Source organism: Salvelinus namaycush, unplaced genomic scaffold (assembly GCF_016432855.1).
Source record: "Salvelinus namaycush isolate Seneca unplaced genomic scaffold, SaNama_1.0 Scaffold12, whole genome shotgun sequence".
In the NCBI taxonomy this organism is placed as follows: Eukaryota; Metazoa; Chordata; class Actinopteri; order Salmoniformes; family Salmonidae; genus Salvelinus; species Salvelinus namaycush.
Window position 1 is genome coordinate 344,460 of NW_024057897.1, and position 18,409 is coordinate 362,868.

The following is an 18,409-nucleotide window of genomic DNA, read 5'->3' on the forward strand; positions in this document are numbered from 1 at the left end:
ACCACGGGTCTAAATATCACGCCTTATCGGCTAATGTAAGCCTGTCTGTCGACCTCTCCTCTTTCTCTCTCTGTGTCCTTCTCTCTCTATCCATCTTTCCCTCTCTCTCGCTCGCCCTCAGTTTAGAGAGGCAACTCATCTTATAATTTTTGTTGTTCGAAGTGGTGGTTTTTAAATTCTCAGATGATCGTTCTCCCTCTCAGTTTATCTTTCTCCTTCTCCCTGAAATTATTCTCCGGAACCCTGTCATTTGACACAATGGCCATGTTTAGGTCCTCGGCCAAAAATCTGAAACTCAAATGTTGTATGTGAAAATATTTTGTATGTGCTTGTGGGTACTAAGAGATCGTTTGGCGTTGGTTCAGAGGCATGAATCTGCAGAGGTTGTTTCTGGAAGTGAGTGGGAGGATGGGAGTGCTTTCCAGACCTGTGTTAAGTTATTTAACAGCCGAGACACACACACACACCCCACTGCCCTCAGTTTAGTCATGGTACACAGATGTACTGTAAATATTAAACTGTTTAGTAGGACTGTGTAGAGCAGATGTAAATATTAAACTGTTTAGTAGGACTGTGTGGGGCAGATGTAAATATTAAACTGTTTAGTAGGACTGTGTAGGGCAGATGTAAATATTAAACTGTTTAGTAGGACTGTGTAGGGCAGATGTAAATATTAAACTGTTTAGTAGGACTGTGTAGGGCAGATGTAAATATTAAACTGTTTAGTAGGACTGTGTGGGGCAGATGTAAATATTAAACTGTTTAGTAGGACTGTGTGGGGCAGATGTAAATATTAAACTGTTTAGTAGGACTGTGTAGGGCAGATGTAAATATTAAACTGTTTAGTAGGACTGTGTAGGGCAGATGTAAATATTAAACTGTTTAGTAGGACTGTGTGGGGCAGATGTAAATATTAAACTGTTTAGTAGGACTGTGTAGGGCAGATGTAAATATTAAACTGTTTAGTAGGACTGTGTAGGGCAGATGTAAATATTAAACTGTTTAGTAGGACTGTGTGGGGCAGATGTAAATATTAAACTGTTTAGTAGGACTGTGTAGGGCAGATGTAAATATTAAACTGTTTAGTAGGACTGTGTAGGGCAGATGTAAATATTAAACTGTTTAGTAGGACTGTGTGGGGCAGATGTAAATATTAAACTGTTTAGTAGGACTGTGTAGGGCAGTAAGGGATTGCATACAAAGACATACACACACACACACCTGGTGATTTGAATTGTGTGTGTGTGTGTGTGTGTGTGTGTGTGTGTGTGTGTGTGTGTGTGTGTGTGTGTGTGTGTGTGTGTGTGTGTGTGTGTGTGTGTGTGTGTGTGTGTGTGTGTGTGTGTGTGTGTGTGTGTGTGTGTGTGTGTTTAAGGTGAGCCCAGTACTGGACAGTGTGATGTTGACCCCAGACCACACAGCAAAACATATTAGTTAGTGTCAGTGGTCATAACCAATACTTTACCCTGTCTAATCACTGTGCATGCATATGTGTGTGTCTATGCATGCATATGTGTGTGTCTATGCATGCTTGTGTGTGTGTATATACTTGAGCAGAGGGCGGTGGAGAGCGTATAGGGGCAGGGCCAGTGAGCAGGAAGGGGTGTGGCTGGTGAGAGGGACAGTATAAGTGATGACAGTTATTCAGTCACAGGTACACTGCAGCCAGCCTAGCCTAAGAGAGAGAATACTAAGTGTGTATGTACATGTATGTGTGTGTGTTCGAGAGAGAGAGTGTGTGTGCCGCTCTGAGTGCTCTGTAGGACTAGGCAGTGTAAGGTGTGTGCACGTTCCCTTTGCATGTATCACGGACTCCTCTGCCATACTGAGAGAACAGTGTGTGTGTGTGTCTGGTAGAAAGAGAGAGACCCAGACAGTGTATGTATTTCCTTGACTCAGCATTGTAGCATCATCCGTAGCATCCTCAGTCTGTTGCTAGAGCAACTGAGTCCAAGTCCACTGCCAGTCTGGGGTGAGTTTGCCTACTCTCTCTCTTTCTCTTTCTCTCTCTCTTTCTCTCTCTCTTTCTCTCTATTTTTCTCTCTCTCTTTCTCTCTCTCTCTCTCTCCCTGTTTCTCCCTCTCTCTCTCCCCTCTCTCTCTGTTTCTCTCTGTCTCTCTTTCTCTCTCTCTTTCTCTTTTTCTCTCTTTCTCTCTCTCTCCCTGTTTCTCCCTCTTTCTCTCTCTGTCTCTCTCTCGCTCTCTCCTCTCTCTCCTCTCTGTTTCTCCCCCTCTCTTTTTCTCTGTTTCTCCCTCTCCTCTTTCTCTCTCTTTCTCCCTCCATCTCTTTCTCTCTGTTTCTCCCTCCATCTCTTTCTCTCTGTTTCTCTCTCTCTTTTTCTCCCTCCATCTTTCTCTCTCTTTCTCTCGCTCCTCTCTCTTTTCTCTCATCTCTGTTTAATACTGTGTTTTAGGGGCAGTTTTATTGACCACAGAGAGGAGAGGAATCCTCTGAAATTTTATTGTTCCTTTATTTAGCTGCTGGACAACTTTACACTTTGTCTCAGTGGGACAGCACAGAGAAGGAAGGGGGAGGGAAGGAGGGAGAGAGAGCGTTGCAGAGAGAGGGAAGGAGGGAATGGGGCATTTTAGGTTAAGAGAGTTTAACGGCTCACTCTCTTTTCCATGGAAACATCTCTCCTGATGTCTAGTTTTAAGCCTATTTATGCTTGATCCGAAAATGTGGTCGGAGGCTCCATATGGATGGTGTGACGAAATTGCGGAGCCTCCAGAGGCATGCAGAGGCCAAATTGAGCTCTGTACCACAATGCAGAGGGCTCTGTATATCTCCGTATCGCTCCATATAGCTCCGTATAGCACCATACAGCTCTGTATAGCTCCGTATAGCGCCGTATCGCTCCGTATAGCTCCGCATCGCTCCGTATAGCGCCGTATCGCTCTGTATAGCTCCGTATCGCTCCGTATAGCTCCGTATTGCTCCGTATAGCTCCGTATAGCTCCGTATAGCTCCGTATTGCGCCGTATCGCTCCGTATAGCTCCGTATAGCTCCGTATTGCGCCTTATCGCTTCGTATAGCTCCATATAGCTCCGTATTGCTCCGTATAGCTCCGTATCGCTCCGTATAGCTCCATATTGCTCCGTATAGCTCCGTAATGCTCCGTATAGCTCCGTAAAGCGCGTAGAGCGCCGTATCGCTCCGTATAGCGCCGTATCATATAGCTCTGTATCGCTCCGTATAGCTCCGTATCATTCCGTATCGCACCGTAGAGTGCCGTATCGCGCCGTGTATCTCCATATAGCTCCATATCGCTTCGTATTGCGTGTATCGCGCCATATAACTCCGTGTCGCACCATATCCCTCCGTATACATTTTCTATAGGATTGAGGTCAGGGCTTTGTGATTGCCACTCTAATACCTTGACTTTGTTGTCCTTAAGCCATTTTGCCACAACTTTGGAAGTATGCTTGGGGTCATTGTCCATTTGGAAGACCCATTTGCGACCAAGCTTTAACTTCCTGACTGTTGTCTTGATGTTGCTTCAATATATCCACATAATTTTCCTGCCTCATGACGCCATCTATTTTGTGAAGTGCCCCAGTCCCTTCTGCAGCAAAGCACCCCACAACATGATGCTGCCACCCCCGTACTTCACGGTTGGGATGGTGTTCTTCGGCTTGCAAGTCTCCCCTTTTTTCCCTCCAAACATAACGATGGTCATTATGGCCAAACAGTTCTATTTTTGTTTCATCAGACCATTTCTCCAAAAAGTATGATCTTTGTCCCCATGTGCAGTTGCAAACCTTAGTCTGGCTTTTTTATGGCGGTTTTGGAGCAGTGGCTTCTTCCTTGCTGAGAGACCTTTCAGGTTATGTCGGACGGAGGGAATGGGGCATTTTAGGTCAGAAGAGTTTAACGGCTCACTCTCTTTTCCATTGAAACATCTCTCCTGATGTCTAGTTTTAAGCCTATTTATGCTTGATTTGAAAATGTGGTCGGAGTCCCCATATGGAGTGTGTGACGCAATTGCGGCCAAATTGAGCTCTGTACCACAATGCAGAGGGCTCTGTATAGCTCCATATAGCTCCGTATCGCTCCGTATAGCGCCGTATCGCTACGTATAGCTCCGTATCGCGCCATATAGCTCCGTATAGCACCGTCTCTTGCCTTATAGCTCCATATCGCTCCGTATAGCACCGTATAGCTCCGTATAGCGCCGTATAGCTCCGTATCGCTCCGTATAGCGCCGTATAGCTCCGTATAGCGCCGTATCGCTCCGTATAGCGCCGTATCGCTCCGTATAGCTCCGTATTGCTCCGTATCGCTCCGTATAGCGCCGTATCGCTCCGTATAGCTCCGTATTGCTCCGTATAGCTCTGTATAGCGCCGTATCGCTCCGTATAGCGCCGTATCGCTCCGTATAGCGCCGTATAGCTCCGTATAGCTCCGTATCGCTCCGTATAGCGTCGTATCGCTCCGTATAGCCCCGTATCGCTCCGTATAGCTCCGTATCGCTCCGTATAGCGCCGTATCGCTCCGTATAGCTCCGTATCGCTCCGTATAGCTCCGTATCGCTCCGTATAGCGCCGTATCGCTCCGTATAGCGCCGTATATCTCCGTATAGCGCCGTATCGCTCCGTATAGCTCCGTATCGCTCCGTATAGCGTCGTATATCTCCGTATATCTCCGTATCGCTCCGTATACATTTTCTATAGGATTGACGTCAGGGCTTTGTGATGGCCACTCCAATACCTTGACTTTGTTGTCCTTACGTCATTTTGCCACAACTTTGGAAGTATGCTTGGGGTCATTGTCCATCTCTAGGAGACAGAACGTGTCTCCTTCCTGAGCGGTATGATGGCTGCGTGGTCCCATGGTGTTTATACTTGCGTACTATTGTTTGTACAGATGAACGTGATACCTTCAGGCGTTTGGAAATTGCTCCCAAGGATGAACCAGATTTGTGGAGGTCTTTTCTGATTTCTTTTGATTTTCCCATGATGTCAAACAAAGAGTCACTGAGTTTGAAGGTAGGCCTTGAAATACATCCATAGGTACACCTCCAATTGACTCAAATGATGTCAATTAGCGTATCAGAAGCTTCTAAAGCCATGACATCATTTTCCAAGCTGTTTAAAGGCACAGTCAACTTAATGTATGTTAACTTCTGACCCACTGGAATTGTGATACAGTGAAATATAAGTGAAATAATCGGTCTGTAAACAATTGTTGGAAAAATGACTTGTGTCATGCACAAAGTAGATGTCCTAACCGACTTGCCAAAACTATAGTTTGTTAACAAGAAATTTGTGGAGTGGTTGAAAAGGGAGTTTTAATGTATCCAACCTAAGTGTATGTAAACTTCCGACTTCAACTGTAATTATATGATGTATTCTTCTCCATGACCAAACTATCTATCTGTGGCTCTGCTGTCACCTCAGAATATCCCTTTGTGTCACTGTCTGACCTGTGTCCACTGTCCATGAGCACTGGCTGTTACCTCTAAATACTATTTGTTACCTCTAAATACTACCAGCCTGTACCTGTCTCTCAGTCATTGTTGTGACAGTATTTATTATGTTGGGTTATTTCTGTAATGATTCAGGAGTGTGTTATATCAGGTTATTACTGTAATGATTCAGAAGTGTGTTATGTTGGGTTATTACCGTAATGATTCAGGAGTGTGTTATATCAGGTTATTACTGTAATGATTCAGGAGTGTGTTATGTTGGGTTATTACTGTAATGATTCAGGAGTGTGTTATGTTGGGTTATTACTGTAATGACTCAGAAGTGTGTTATGTTGGGTTATTACCGTAATGATTCAGGAGTGTGTTATGTTGGGTTATTACTGTAATGATTCAGGAGTGTGTTATGTTGGGTTATTACTGTAATGACTCAGAAGTGTGTTATGTTGGGTTATTACCGTAATGATTCAGGAGTGTGTTATGTTGGGTTATTACTGTAATGATTCAGGAGTGTGTTATGTTGGGTTATTACTGTAATGACTCGGGAGTGTGTTATATCAGGTTATTACTGTAATGACTCAGGAGTGTGTTATGTTGGGTTATTACTGTAATGATTCAGGAGTGTGTTATGTTGGGTTATTACTGTAATGATTCAGGAGTGTGTTATGTTGGGTTATTACCGTAATGATTCAGGAGTGTGTTATGTTGGGTTGTTACTGTAATGACTCAGAAGTGTGTTATGTTGGGTTGTTACTGTAAACAGCAAGTAATGCAGATGTAGAAGCACGGTAGCTAGGAAAGTCTCCCTAGAAAGGCAGTAACCTAGGAAGAAACCAAGAGAGGAACCAGGCTCTGAGGGGTGGCCAGTCCTCTTTTGGCTGTGCCGGGTGGAGATTATAACAGAACATGGCCAAGATGTTCAAATGTTCATAGATGACTAGCAGGGTCAAATAATAATAATAATCACAGTGGTTGTAGAGGGTGCAACAGGTCAGCACCTCAGGAGTAAATGTCAGTTGGCTTTCCATAGCCGAGCATTCAGAGTTTGAGACAGCAGGTGCGGTAGAGAGAGAGAGAGTCAAAAACAGCAGGTCTGGGACAGGTAGCACGTCCCGTGAACAGGTCAGTGTTCCATACCGCAGGCAGAACAGTTGAAACTGGAGCAGCAGCATGACCAGGTAGACTGGGGACAGTAAGGAGTCATCAGGCCAGGTAGTTCTGAGGCATGGTCCTAGGGCTCCGGTCCTCCGGGAGGGGAGGGAGAGAGAGAATTAGAGGGAGCATACTTAACTTCTCTAGGGTGTGTGGGACGGTAGCGTCCCACCTCGTCAACAACCAGTGAAACTGCAGGGCGCCTAATTCAAAACAACAGTAATCCCATAATTTAAATTCCTCAAACATACAAGTATTTTACACCATTTTAAAGATACCCTTGTTGTAAATCCAGCCAAAGTGTCCGATTTCAAAAAGGTTTTACGACGAAAGCACACCAAACGATTATGTTAGGTATGAGCCAAGTCACAGAAAAAGACAGCCATTTTTCCAGCCAAAGAGAGCAGTAACAAAAAGCAGAAATAGAGATAAAATGAATCACTAACCTTTGATGATCTTCATCAGATGACACTCATAGGACTTCATATTACACAATACATGTATTTTTTGTTAGGTAAAGTTCATATTTATATCCAAAAATCTGAGTTTAGGCGGGATGCTACTGTCTCACTTGGCAAAAAGCCTGAGAAAATGCAGAGCGCCATATTCAAATTAATTACTATAAAATCAAACTTTCATTAAATCACACATGAAAGATACCAAATTAAAGCTACACTGGTTGTGAATCCAGCCAACATGTCAGAATTCGAATAGGCTTTTCGACGAAAGCATACGATTCTATTATCTGAGTATAGCAACATTGTAAACAAAGAGAGATACGCATATTTCAACCTTGCAGGCGCGACACAAAACGCAGAAATAAAAATATAATTCATGCCTTACCTTTGACGACCTTCTGTTGTTGGCACTCCAATATGTCCCATAAACATCACAAATGGTCCTTTTGTTCGATTAATTCCGTCGATATATATCCAAAATGTCCATTTATTTGGCGCGTTTGATCCAGAAAAACACAGGTTCCAACTTGCTCAAACGTGACGACAAAATATCTCAAAGGTTACCTGTAAACTTTGCCAAAAAATGTCAAACTACTTTTGTAATACAACTGTAGGTATTTTTTAACGTTAATAATCGCTAAAATTGAAGACGGGATGATCTGTGTTCAATACAGGATTAAAACCAAATGTAGCATGCCTTCTGGTCATGCGCTTCAATCAAACAGGACACCTAGAGTGACTCGACTTCAAGATGGCCGTATTTCTTCATTACACAAAGGAATAACCTCAACCAATTTCTCAGGACTGTTGACATCCAGTGGAAGCCGTAGGAACTGCAAGCAATTCGCTTAGAAATCTGGTTTCCAATGAAAACTCATTGAAAGGAGTGACCTCAAAAAAGAAAAAATATGAATATGAAAATGTCCTCGGGGTTTCGCCTGCTAAATAAGTTCTGTTATACTCACAGACATGATTCAAGCAGTTTTAGAAACTTCTGAGTGTTTTCTATCCAAATCTACTAATAATATGCATATCTTATCTTCTGGGGATGAGTAGCTGGCAGTTGAATTTGGGTATGCTTTTCATCCAAACGTGAAAATGCTGCCCCCTACCCTAGAGAAGTTAAATTCACACAGGACACCGGATACGACAGGAGAATTTACAACAGATATAACAGATTGACCCTAGCCCCCTGACACATGTTGAATCATGCTTTAGTCAGAGGTCTATCTCTTCAGGCAAAACCAAACTTTTTGATTATGCATTCGATTTACTCCCTGACTATAGCTCACCCTTTGTCCCATGATCCTCTCTGTTCTAGATCATATGTTCATAGAAGAATATCTGGATGATGAGGAACCACCTTTGCTGCTCAGCTCTTGTCCTTCTCACAGTACGTATCTTTGTGTGTGTGTGTGTGTGTGTGTCTAATTATTTGTGTCACTGATCTGTGTGTGTGTGTGTGTGTGCGTGTCTAATTATTTGTGTCACTGATCTGTGTTTGTGTGTGTGTGTGTGTATGTGTGTATTCCAGGTGTTTGGCACTGAAGGGACTGTAGCCGTGCAGTGTCGGTGGGGGGAGGGGTGTGTGTGTCTGGAGTGCCCCAGTGGCCAAGAGCCAATCAAGGTAGGACAGAAGATCCCGAACTAACCTAACTCACCTCTCATTACCCTGTCATCCTAACTCACCTCTCATTACCCTGTCATCCTAACTCACCTCTCATTACCCTGTCATCCTAACTCACCTCTCATTACCCTGTCATCCTAACTCACCTCTCATTACCCTGTCATCCTAACTCACCTCTCATTACCCTGTCATCCTAACTCACCTCTCATTACCCTGTCATCCTAACTCACCTCTCATTACCCTGTCATCATAACTCACCTCTCATTACCCTGTCATCATAACTCACCTCTCATTTCCCTGTCATCCTAACTCACCTCTCATTACCCTGTCATCATAACTCACCTCTCATTACCCTGTCATCATAACTCACCTCTCATCATAACTCACCTCTCATTACCCTGTCATCATAACTCACCTCTCATTACCCTGTCATCCTAATTCACATCTCATTACCCTGTCATCATAACTCACCTCTCATTACCCTGTCATCCTAACTCACCTCTCATTACCCTGTCATCCTAACTCACCTCTCATTACCCTGTCATCCTAACTCACCTCTCATCACCCTGTCATCATACCTCACCTCTCATCACCCTGTCATCATACCTCACCTCTCATCACCCTGTCATCATACCTCACCTCTCATTACCCTGTCATCCTAACTCACCTCTCATTACCCTGTCATCCTAAATGTCTTCTTATAACGTACTTGTCAATATACAGGCCAACCCCCACACCCTCTCTTCCACTACATTACCACCATCGATCCCTCTGTCAACAGAGGCCACCTCTACCTCTCTCCACTTTCTCCTCCTTCTTGCTACATGGAAGTTATGTGTATCTCCGCACTGGGAACGGATGTCAATTCAACGTCTATTCCACGTTGGTTCAACGTAGTTTCATTGAAATGACGGTGAAACAACGTTGATTCAACCAGTGTGTTCCCAGTGGGTCTTATTTTAGATACGACCAATATGCAGATGTAGGATCTTCATTTGAATACTCTTTTGTTGCTGAGAATGTTCCTGCAGGGTAGGAAGTACAGATGAGCTTTGGGATTAACATAAATTCACTGAAAACCCACGTTAACACATGGTTATATTGACAGTATTCCACTTTTCATGTGGTGTTCCTTTGTCCAGCTAATAGTCTAACCACCGATGAAGCAACATCATGGACTAAACGTTAAAATACTGTTGCTGCAGGATTGTTTTGCCACGACAGTACTGGTCAAATTAAGATCCCACATCTGTACTATGTTTTTGTTAATTTGTTGATACATGCCTAATATATATACAGTTGAAGTCGGAAGTTCACATACACTTAGGTTGGAGTCATTAAAACTTGTTTTTCAACCACTCCACAAATTTCTTGTTAACCTGTCTGGCTCTGGCGTTCCGCCAGCGGAACTCCTCCCACATTCCACTGAAAAGGCAGAGCGCGAAATTCAAAAGATATTTTTTAGAAATATTTAACTTTCACACATTAACAAGTCCAATACAGCAAATGAAAGATACACATCTTGTGAATCCAGTCAACATGTCCAATTTTTAAAATGTTTTACAGCGAAAACACCACATATATTTATGTTAGCTCACCACCAAATACAAAAAAGGACAGACATTTTTCACAGCACAGGTAGCATGCACAAAGCCAACCTAACTAACCAAGAACCAACCAAACTAACCAACAAACAACTTCATCAGATGACAGTCTTATAACATGTTATTCAATAAATCTATGTTTTGTTCGAAAAATGTGCATATTTCAGGTATAAATCATAGTTTACATTGCAGCTACAATCAGAAATTGCACCGAAAGCAGCCAGAATAATTACAGACACCAACTTCAAATACCTAAATACTCATCATAAAACATTTCTGAAAAATCGATGGTGTACAGCAAATTAAAGACAAACATCTTGTGAATCCAGCCAATATTTCCAATTTTTTAAGTGTTTTACAGCGAAAACACAATATAGCATTATATTAGCTTACTACAATAGCCTACCACACTACCGCATTCATTCATCAAGGCACGTTAGCGATAGCAATAGGCACGTTAGCGATAGCGAATAAACCAGCAAGATATATAATTTTTGACTAACCTTGATAAGCTTCATCAGATGACAGTCCTATAACATCAGGTTATACATACACTTATGTTTTGTTCGAAAATGTGCATATTTAGAGCTGAAATCAGTGGTTATACATTGTGCTAACGTAGCATCTTTTTCCCACAACGTCCGGATATTTTTCTGACACTTTTTCTGACACACATATTCTGACCAAATAACTATTCATAAACATAACTAAAAAATACATGTTGTATAGGAAATGATAGATACACTAGTTCTTAATGCAATCGCCGTGTTAGAATTCTAAAAATAACTTCATTACGACATACAGCTTAGCATACCTAAGCGAGAGAGTACCCAAAAGCTGGGCGCAAACGACTAGCACAACATGTTCGACAGATATATGAAATAGCATCATAAAATGGGTCCTACTTTTGCTGATCTTTCATCAGAATGTTGTACAAGGGGTCCTTTGTCGGGAACAATCGTTGTTTGGATTTAGAACGGCCTTTTTCCCTCTCGATTTAGCAAGCACACTTGCCAAGTGGCGCGAATCTCTCCATCGTCAACAAACTCAGAGAACGGAACACGGCAAAACTCCCGAAAAAATTTCAATAATCTGATTAAACTATATTGAAAAAACATACTTTACGATGATATTGTCACATGTATCAAATAAAATCAAAGCCGGAGATATTAGTCGTCCATAACGACAGCTTATCAGAAGGCAAATCCAGGTCCCTTCTCGCGCTCTCCAGAAAACAGGAAACTGGTGACACGTCATGCCAAGAGCTATAATTCGAGCCCAGATCAAGTTACACACTCAATTTCTTCTCTCACTGCTTGTCGACATCTAGTGGAAGACGTATGAAGTGCATCTAAACTAATAAATATCAAGGACTTTAATAGGCAGCCCCTAGAAGAGTGCATCGATTTCAGATTTTCAAAAGGAGTTCTGTTTTACTCACAGATATAATTCAAACGGTTTTAGAAACTAGAGAGTGTTTTCTATCCAATAGTAATAATAATATGCATATTGTACGAGCAAGAATTGAGTACGAGGCCGTTTAAATTGGGCACGATTTTCCCCCAAAGTGAAAACAGCGCCCTCTGTTCTCAACAGGTAACAAACTATAGTTTTGGCAAGTCGGTTAGGACATCTACTTTGTGCATGACACAAGTAATCTTTCCAACAATTGTTTACAGACAGATTATTTCACTTATAATTCACTGTATCACAATTCCAGTGGGTCAGAAGTTTCATACACTAAGCTGACTGTGCCTTTAAACAGCTTGGAAAATTCCAGAAAATAATGTCATGGCTTTAGAAGCTTCTGATAGGTTAATTGACATAATTTGAGTCAATTGTAGGTGCACCTGTGGTGTATTTCAAGGCCTACCTTCAGACTCAGTGACTCTTTGTTTGACATCATGGGAAAATCAAAGGAAATCAGCCAAGACCTCAGAAAAGAAATTGTAGACCTCCACAAGTCTGGTTCATCCTTGGGAGCAATTTCCAAACGCCTGAAGTTACCACGTTCATCTGTACAAACAATAGTACACAAGTATAAACACCATGGGACCACGCAGCCGTCATACCGCTCAGGAAGGAGATACGTTCTGTCTCCTAGAGATGAACGTACTTTGGTGCAAAAAGTGCAAATCAGTCCCAGAACAACAGCAAAGGACCTTGTGAAGATGCTGGAGGAAACAGGTACAAAAGTATCTATATCCACAGTAAAACGAGTCCTATATCGACTTAACCTGAAAGGCCGCTCAGCAAGGAAGAAGCCACTGCTCCAAAACCGCCATATAAAAGCCAGACTACGGTTAGCAACCGCACATGGCGACAAAGATCGTACTTTTTGGAGAAATGTCCCCTGGTCTGATGGAACAAAAATATAACTGTAATGACTATCGTTATGTTTGGAGGAAAAAGTGGGATGCTTGCAAGCCGAAGAACACCATCCCAACCGTGAAGCACGGGGGTGGCAGCATCATGTTATGGGGTGCTTTGCTGCAGGAGAGACTGGTGCACTTCACAAAATAGATGGCATCATGAGGAGGAAAATTATGTGGATATATTGAAGCAACATCTCAAGACAGTCAGGAAGTTAAAGCAAATTAAAGCCCATCGCAAATGGGTCTTCCAAATGGACAATGACCCCAAGCCTACTTCCAAAGTTGTGGCAAAATGGCTTAAGGACAACAAAGTCAAGGTACTGGAGTGGCCATCACAAGGCCCTGACCTCAATCCTATAGAACATTTGTGGGCAGAACTGTAAAAGCATGTGCGAGCAAGGAGGCCCACAAACCTGACTCAGTTACACCAGCTCTGTCAGGAGGAATTGGCCAAAATTCACCCAACTTATTGTGGGAAGCTTGTGGAAGGCTACCCGAAACGTTTGACCCACGTTAAACAATTTAAAGGCAATGCTACCAAATACTAATTGAGTGTATGTAAACTTCTGACCCACTGGGAATGTGATGAAATAAATCAAAGATTAAATAAATAATTCTCTCTACTATTATTCTGACATTTCACTTTCTTAAAATAAAGTGGTGATCCTAACTGACCTAAAACAGGGAATTTTTACTCGGATTAAATGTCAGGAATTGTGAAAAACTGAGTTTAAATGTATTTGGCTAAGGTGTATGTAAACTTCCGACTTCAACTGTATATATATATTTTAAAAATCGGTTTCATATGAAAATGTGTACATATGAAACCGAAAAATAGGTAATATATCTTAGTTCCTGTCCAAAACAGCAGTGTTAGTTATTTTGGAACATCTTATTGAACACAGAACCACTTGTGACTGAAGTGTATGTGTGTAATTACAGTGGTTCATCTACTCTGTTCTGAGATGTGAAGATGTGTTCTCCTGCCAGGCTTGCGGGCAGGTCGAGGGGCCAGGCGAGGCGATGCAATGCCAATCTTGTCCAGCTGGTACTTTTTCGGACGGCTATGACTCTGATCAATGCCGCCCACATTCCTCCTGCGGGGTCCTCAACAAAAAGGTTGTGACCTCTGGTACATCACACTCTGATGCAGTCTGCGGAGACTGTCTGTCTGGGTATGTATCCACATACAAGACAATCTCTACCCTCTCCCTTTGTATCTCAATATTCACCAAACAAGTCCAACAAGTACCAACAAGTACCAACAAGCATATGTTTTTCTTCATAAGCCACATTAGATACAGGCTAAACGGTTGAATGATTCTTCTGCTGTACAACAATACTGCAACACAATAATATCTCTCTCTCTGTGTGGCCCTGCTTAGTAAACGGGTGTATTACTGCAGTCCTACATCTTCATTTAGTCTCCATGTGTAGACACCAGCCCAGCTACCTAACTGTAGCACTGAAGAATCAAATCAAATGGTATTGGTCACATGTGTTTAGCAGATGTTATTTGCGGGTGCAGAGAATGACCAGTCACTGTATAGCCCGGTTAGCATGTCTCTACCCTCCGACCAGGTCCACCCCTCTCTACACAAATAGACTGTTGACCTTTAAATATGGTCAGTTGGAAAAGTTTTACTTACTAGGACTGTGATATGTGGTTGTCTCACCTAGCTACCTTAAGATGAATGCACCAATTGTAAGTTTGTCTGGATAAGAGCGTCTGCTAAATGACCATGAAATGAATACACTGCTATGATCACATGGTATTGTTCTGTTGTGATATTAATATGTGCCTGTGTTGGTGCCACCAGGTTCCACCCCACTGCTATGAGGACAGCCTCCACCCTGGCCTGTGTGACAGGTGAGTAGAATCAATATCACACCAACAGATAGTTGAAGCTATTATGTTTCCACTGGTGGAATAATGGTTTTAACAGGGCCATATTCTCTCACTTTCTCACTCCGCTTTATCTCCCCCTATCTCTCCCCAGCCCCCCCTGCCCAATCTACCCACGTGCGTGTGGTGCGTACGGTGGGTAAGGGTGCGACGGGCAGTGGCGGCCTGCCGGTGAACGGTACGGCAGTGCGAAGCCCGGAGGAGAAGAGTACAGAGTATGCAGTGTTCGCCCTGGTGCCAATCTTCTGTGTGATGGGGCTCCTGGGGATCCTCATCTGTAACATCCTCAAGAAGAAAGGATACAACTGCACTGCTGAGAAGGAGGGAGGAGACGAGGAGAATGCCACACCACAGAAAGAGGGTGAGAGAGAGAGACACACACAGAGAGAGAGAGACACACAGAGAGACAGAGATGCAGGTATCTGGGCTGTGCCTTTTAGATTTTCTCTTGAATAAGTGTTTTCAAGGGTCCTTACAACAATACATGAACTGATATTTTGGATGACCAGAAGAGACACAAGGGCCCCGTTTTTCATGACTAGAGGAGACACCAGGGCCCAGTTTTTCATGACCAGAGGAGACACCAGGGCCCAGTTTTTCATGACCAGAGGAGACACCAGGGCCCAGTTTTTCATGACCAGAGGAGACACCAGGGCCCAGTTTTTCATGACCAGAGGAGACACCAGGGCCCAGTTTTTCATGACTAGAGGAGACACCAGGGCCCAGTTTTTCATGACCAGAGGAGACACCAGGGCCCAGTTTTTCATGACCAGAGGAGACACCAGGGCCCAGTTTTTCATGACTAGAGGAGACACCAAGGCCCAGTTTTTCATGACCAGAGGAGACACCAGGGCCCAGTTTTTCATAATTATCCAGATTCTGTCATCCTTTTATTTGCTATCCAGCCTTTTAATTTCTGTTGAGCCTGTTTTTGGGGGGGAAAATAATCTGATACGATAATTCTGATCCAGATGCCACAATATTAAGATCAAAGAATCTGGATAGATTTTCAGTGCTTTGAACAGGGCTACGCCTTGCCATCTACTGGTCAGGTTGTGGTACTACATCTACACATTTCTTTACCTTTATTTAACTGGGCAAGTCAGTTAAGAACAAATTCTTATTTACAATGACGGCCAAACCTGGACAACGCTGGGCCAATTGTGCACCGCCCTATGGGACTCCCAATCACGGCCGGTTGTGATACAGCCTGGATTTGAACCAGGGTGTCTATACTGACCACATGCCTATGCTGACCACATACAGTTGAAGTCGGAAGTTTAGATAAACTTAGGTTGGAGTCATTAAAACTTGTTTTTCAACCACTCCACAAATTTCTTGTTAACAAACTATAGTTTTGGCAAGTCGTTTAGGACATCTACTTTGTGCATGACACAAGTAATTTTCCAACAATTGTTTACAGACAGATTATTTCACTTATAATTCACTGTATCACAATTCCAGTGGGTCAGAAGTTTCATACACTAAGTTGACTGTGCCTTTAAACAGCTTGGAAAATTCCAGAAAATTATGTCATGGCTTTAGAAACCAGACTACGGTTTGCAACTGCACATGGGGACAAATATCGTACTTTTTGGAGAAATGTCCTCTGATGAAACAAAAATAGAACTGTTTGGCCATAATGACCATCATTATGTTTGGAGGAAAAAGTGGGAGCCTTGCAAGCCGAAGAACACCATCCCAACCGTGAAGCACGGGGCTGGCAGCATCATGTTGTGGGGTGCACTTTACAAAATAGATGGCTTCATGAAGCAGGAAAACTTATGTGGACATATTGAAGCAACATCTCAAGACAACAGTCAGGAAGTTAAAGCTTGGTCGCAAATGGGTCTTCCAAATGGACAATGACCCCAAGCATACTTCCAAAGTTGTGGGAAAATGGCTTAAGGACAACAAAGTCAAGGTATTGGCATGGCCATCACAAAGCCCTGACCTCAATCCTATAGAAAATTTGTGGGCAGAACTGAAAAAGCGTGTGCAAGCAAAGAGGCCTACAAACCTGACTCAGTTACACCAGCTCTGGCAGGAGGAATCGGCCAAAATTCACCCAACTTATTGTGGGAAGCTTGTGGAAGGCTAACTGCAACGTTTGACCTAAGTTAAACAATTTAAAGGCAATGCTACCAAATACTAATTGAGTGTATGTAAACTTCTGACCTACTGGGAATGTGATGAAAGAAATAAAAGCTGAAATAAATCATTCTCTCTACTATTGTTCTGACATTTCACATTCTTAAAATAAAGTGGTGATCCTAACTGACCTAAAACAGGGAGTTTTTACTAGGATTAAATGTCAGGAATTGTGAAAAACTGAGTTTAAATGTATTTGGCTAAGGTGTACGTAAACTTCTGACTTCAACTGTATACTGACCACATGCCTATACCACAATTTAACATAATGAACCTTTGGTTTTCATTTTAGTTACATTGACATTTCTTGGTTGTAGTGCCTTTCAACTTTCTAAATCCACCCTTCCAGTGGGATCAAGATAATCCTGAAAAACTATCTTAATCAATACCTTAGACTTTAGAAAAACGCAAAAATGACATACAATCCTGATTTAAGGTTAGATTGGATTACCAAATCCTTATCCCTATCCGGAGGATCAGAATCCAATTTTTCAGTTTAGAAAAATCCCAATTCCAACATTTAACCCTATCCTATTGTCAAAATCCGATCATATCACTTTAGAAAAACTGGGTCTCGACAGTAAACCTGACTCTATTTCAAATCTGGCATCTATTTTCAAAGCCTTCCCCAATATGGGTAACCTAGTTTTAGCTCTTCAATGGTTGCTTAGAAAGGCACACAGCTTTACACGTAAGGGGATACACATGGGCATCGCATGTCCTGTTGCTCACACACTGGGAAGCAAGTCTTTACAGAACACAAGGAGGGCCCTGAATGAACATACTATTATCTCTCTAAGGGCAGAGCAATGTAGGGAAATGAAGGTCCTCTGATACAGACGATAGCTGTGTCACGACGACACCTCTCACAATTACAGGGCACAAACAAATCCCCTTTTCTTTCAGCCCTTTTCATAGACAGTAGTCATGTTAGACTATAAGCCATGTAGACAGAGTGTGGTGGTGGGAACTAAACGGTGTTGTAGTAACTCTGACGCTTGGGAATGAGGGCAAAGGTCAGAGGGCAGCTCTCTGGAAATACAATGCATTCCAAATCATATTGCGTACACACACACACACACACACACACACACACACACACACACACACACACACACACACACACACACACTCCTAATCTGGTTGGCAGTCTCCACCTCCTTGTCTAGTGTTGCTAGTGTCTCAGTCTCCATCTCCTTGTCTGGTGTTGCTAGTGTCTCAGTCTCCATCTCCTTGTCTGGTGTTGCTCGTGTCTCAGTCTCCATCTCCTTGTCTGGTGTTGCTAGTGTCTCAGTCTTTACCTCCTTGTCTGGTGTTGCTGGTGTCTCAGTCTCTACCTCCTTGTCTGGTGTTGCTAGTGTCTCAGTCTCCATCTCCTTGTCTGGTGTTGCTCGTGTCTCAGTCTCCATCTCATTGTCTGGTGTTGCTCGTGTCTCAGTCTCTACCTCCTTGTCTGGTGTTGCTAGTGTCTCAGTCTCCATCTCCTTGTCTGGTGTTGCTAGTGTCTCAGTCTCTACCTCCTTGTCTAGTGTTACTAGTGTCTCAGTCTTTACCTCCTTGTCTAGTGTTGCTAGTGTCTCAGTCTTTACCTCCTTGTCTGGTGTTGCTAGTGTCTCAGTCTCCATCTCCTTGTCTGGTGTTGCTAGTATCTCAGTCTCCATCTCCTTGTCTGGTGTTGCTAGTATCTCAGTCTCTACCCCCTTGTCTGGT

At 42.9% G+C, this 18,409-nt stretch overlaps 1 protein-coding gene across 1 annotated transcript in view; it reads left to right on the plus strand.

Moving 5' to 3' along the window:
- Positions 1–369: 369 nt before the first annotated feature.
- Positions 370–18,409, plus strand: part of relt (RELT TNF receptor) — a 40,035-nt gene continuing 21,995 nt past the window's right edge. The window contains exons 1-5 of the mRNA XM_038982521.1: positions 370–396; positions 8,571–8,663; positions 13,633–13,817; positions 14,463–14,512; positions 14,643–14,909. Coding sequence (XP_038838449.1) covers positions 370–396; positions 8,571–8,663; positions 13,633–13,817; positions 14,463–14,512; positions 14,643–14,909 — 622 coding nt within the window. The remainder of the gene's footprint in view (positions 397–8,570; positions 8,664–13,632; positions 13,818–14,462; positions 14,513–14,642; positions 14,910–18,409) is intronic.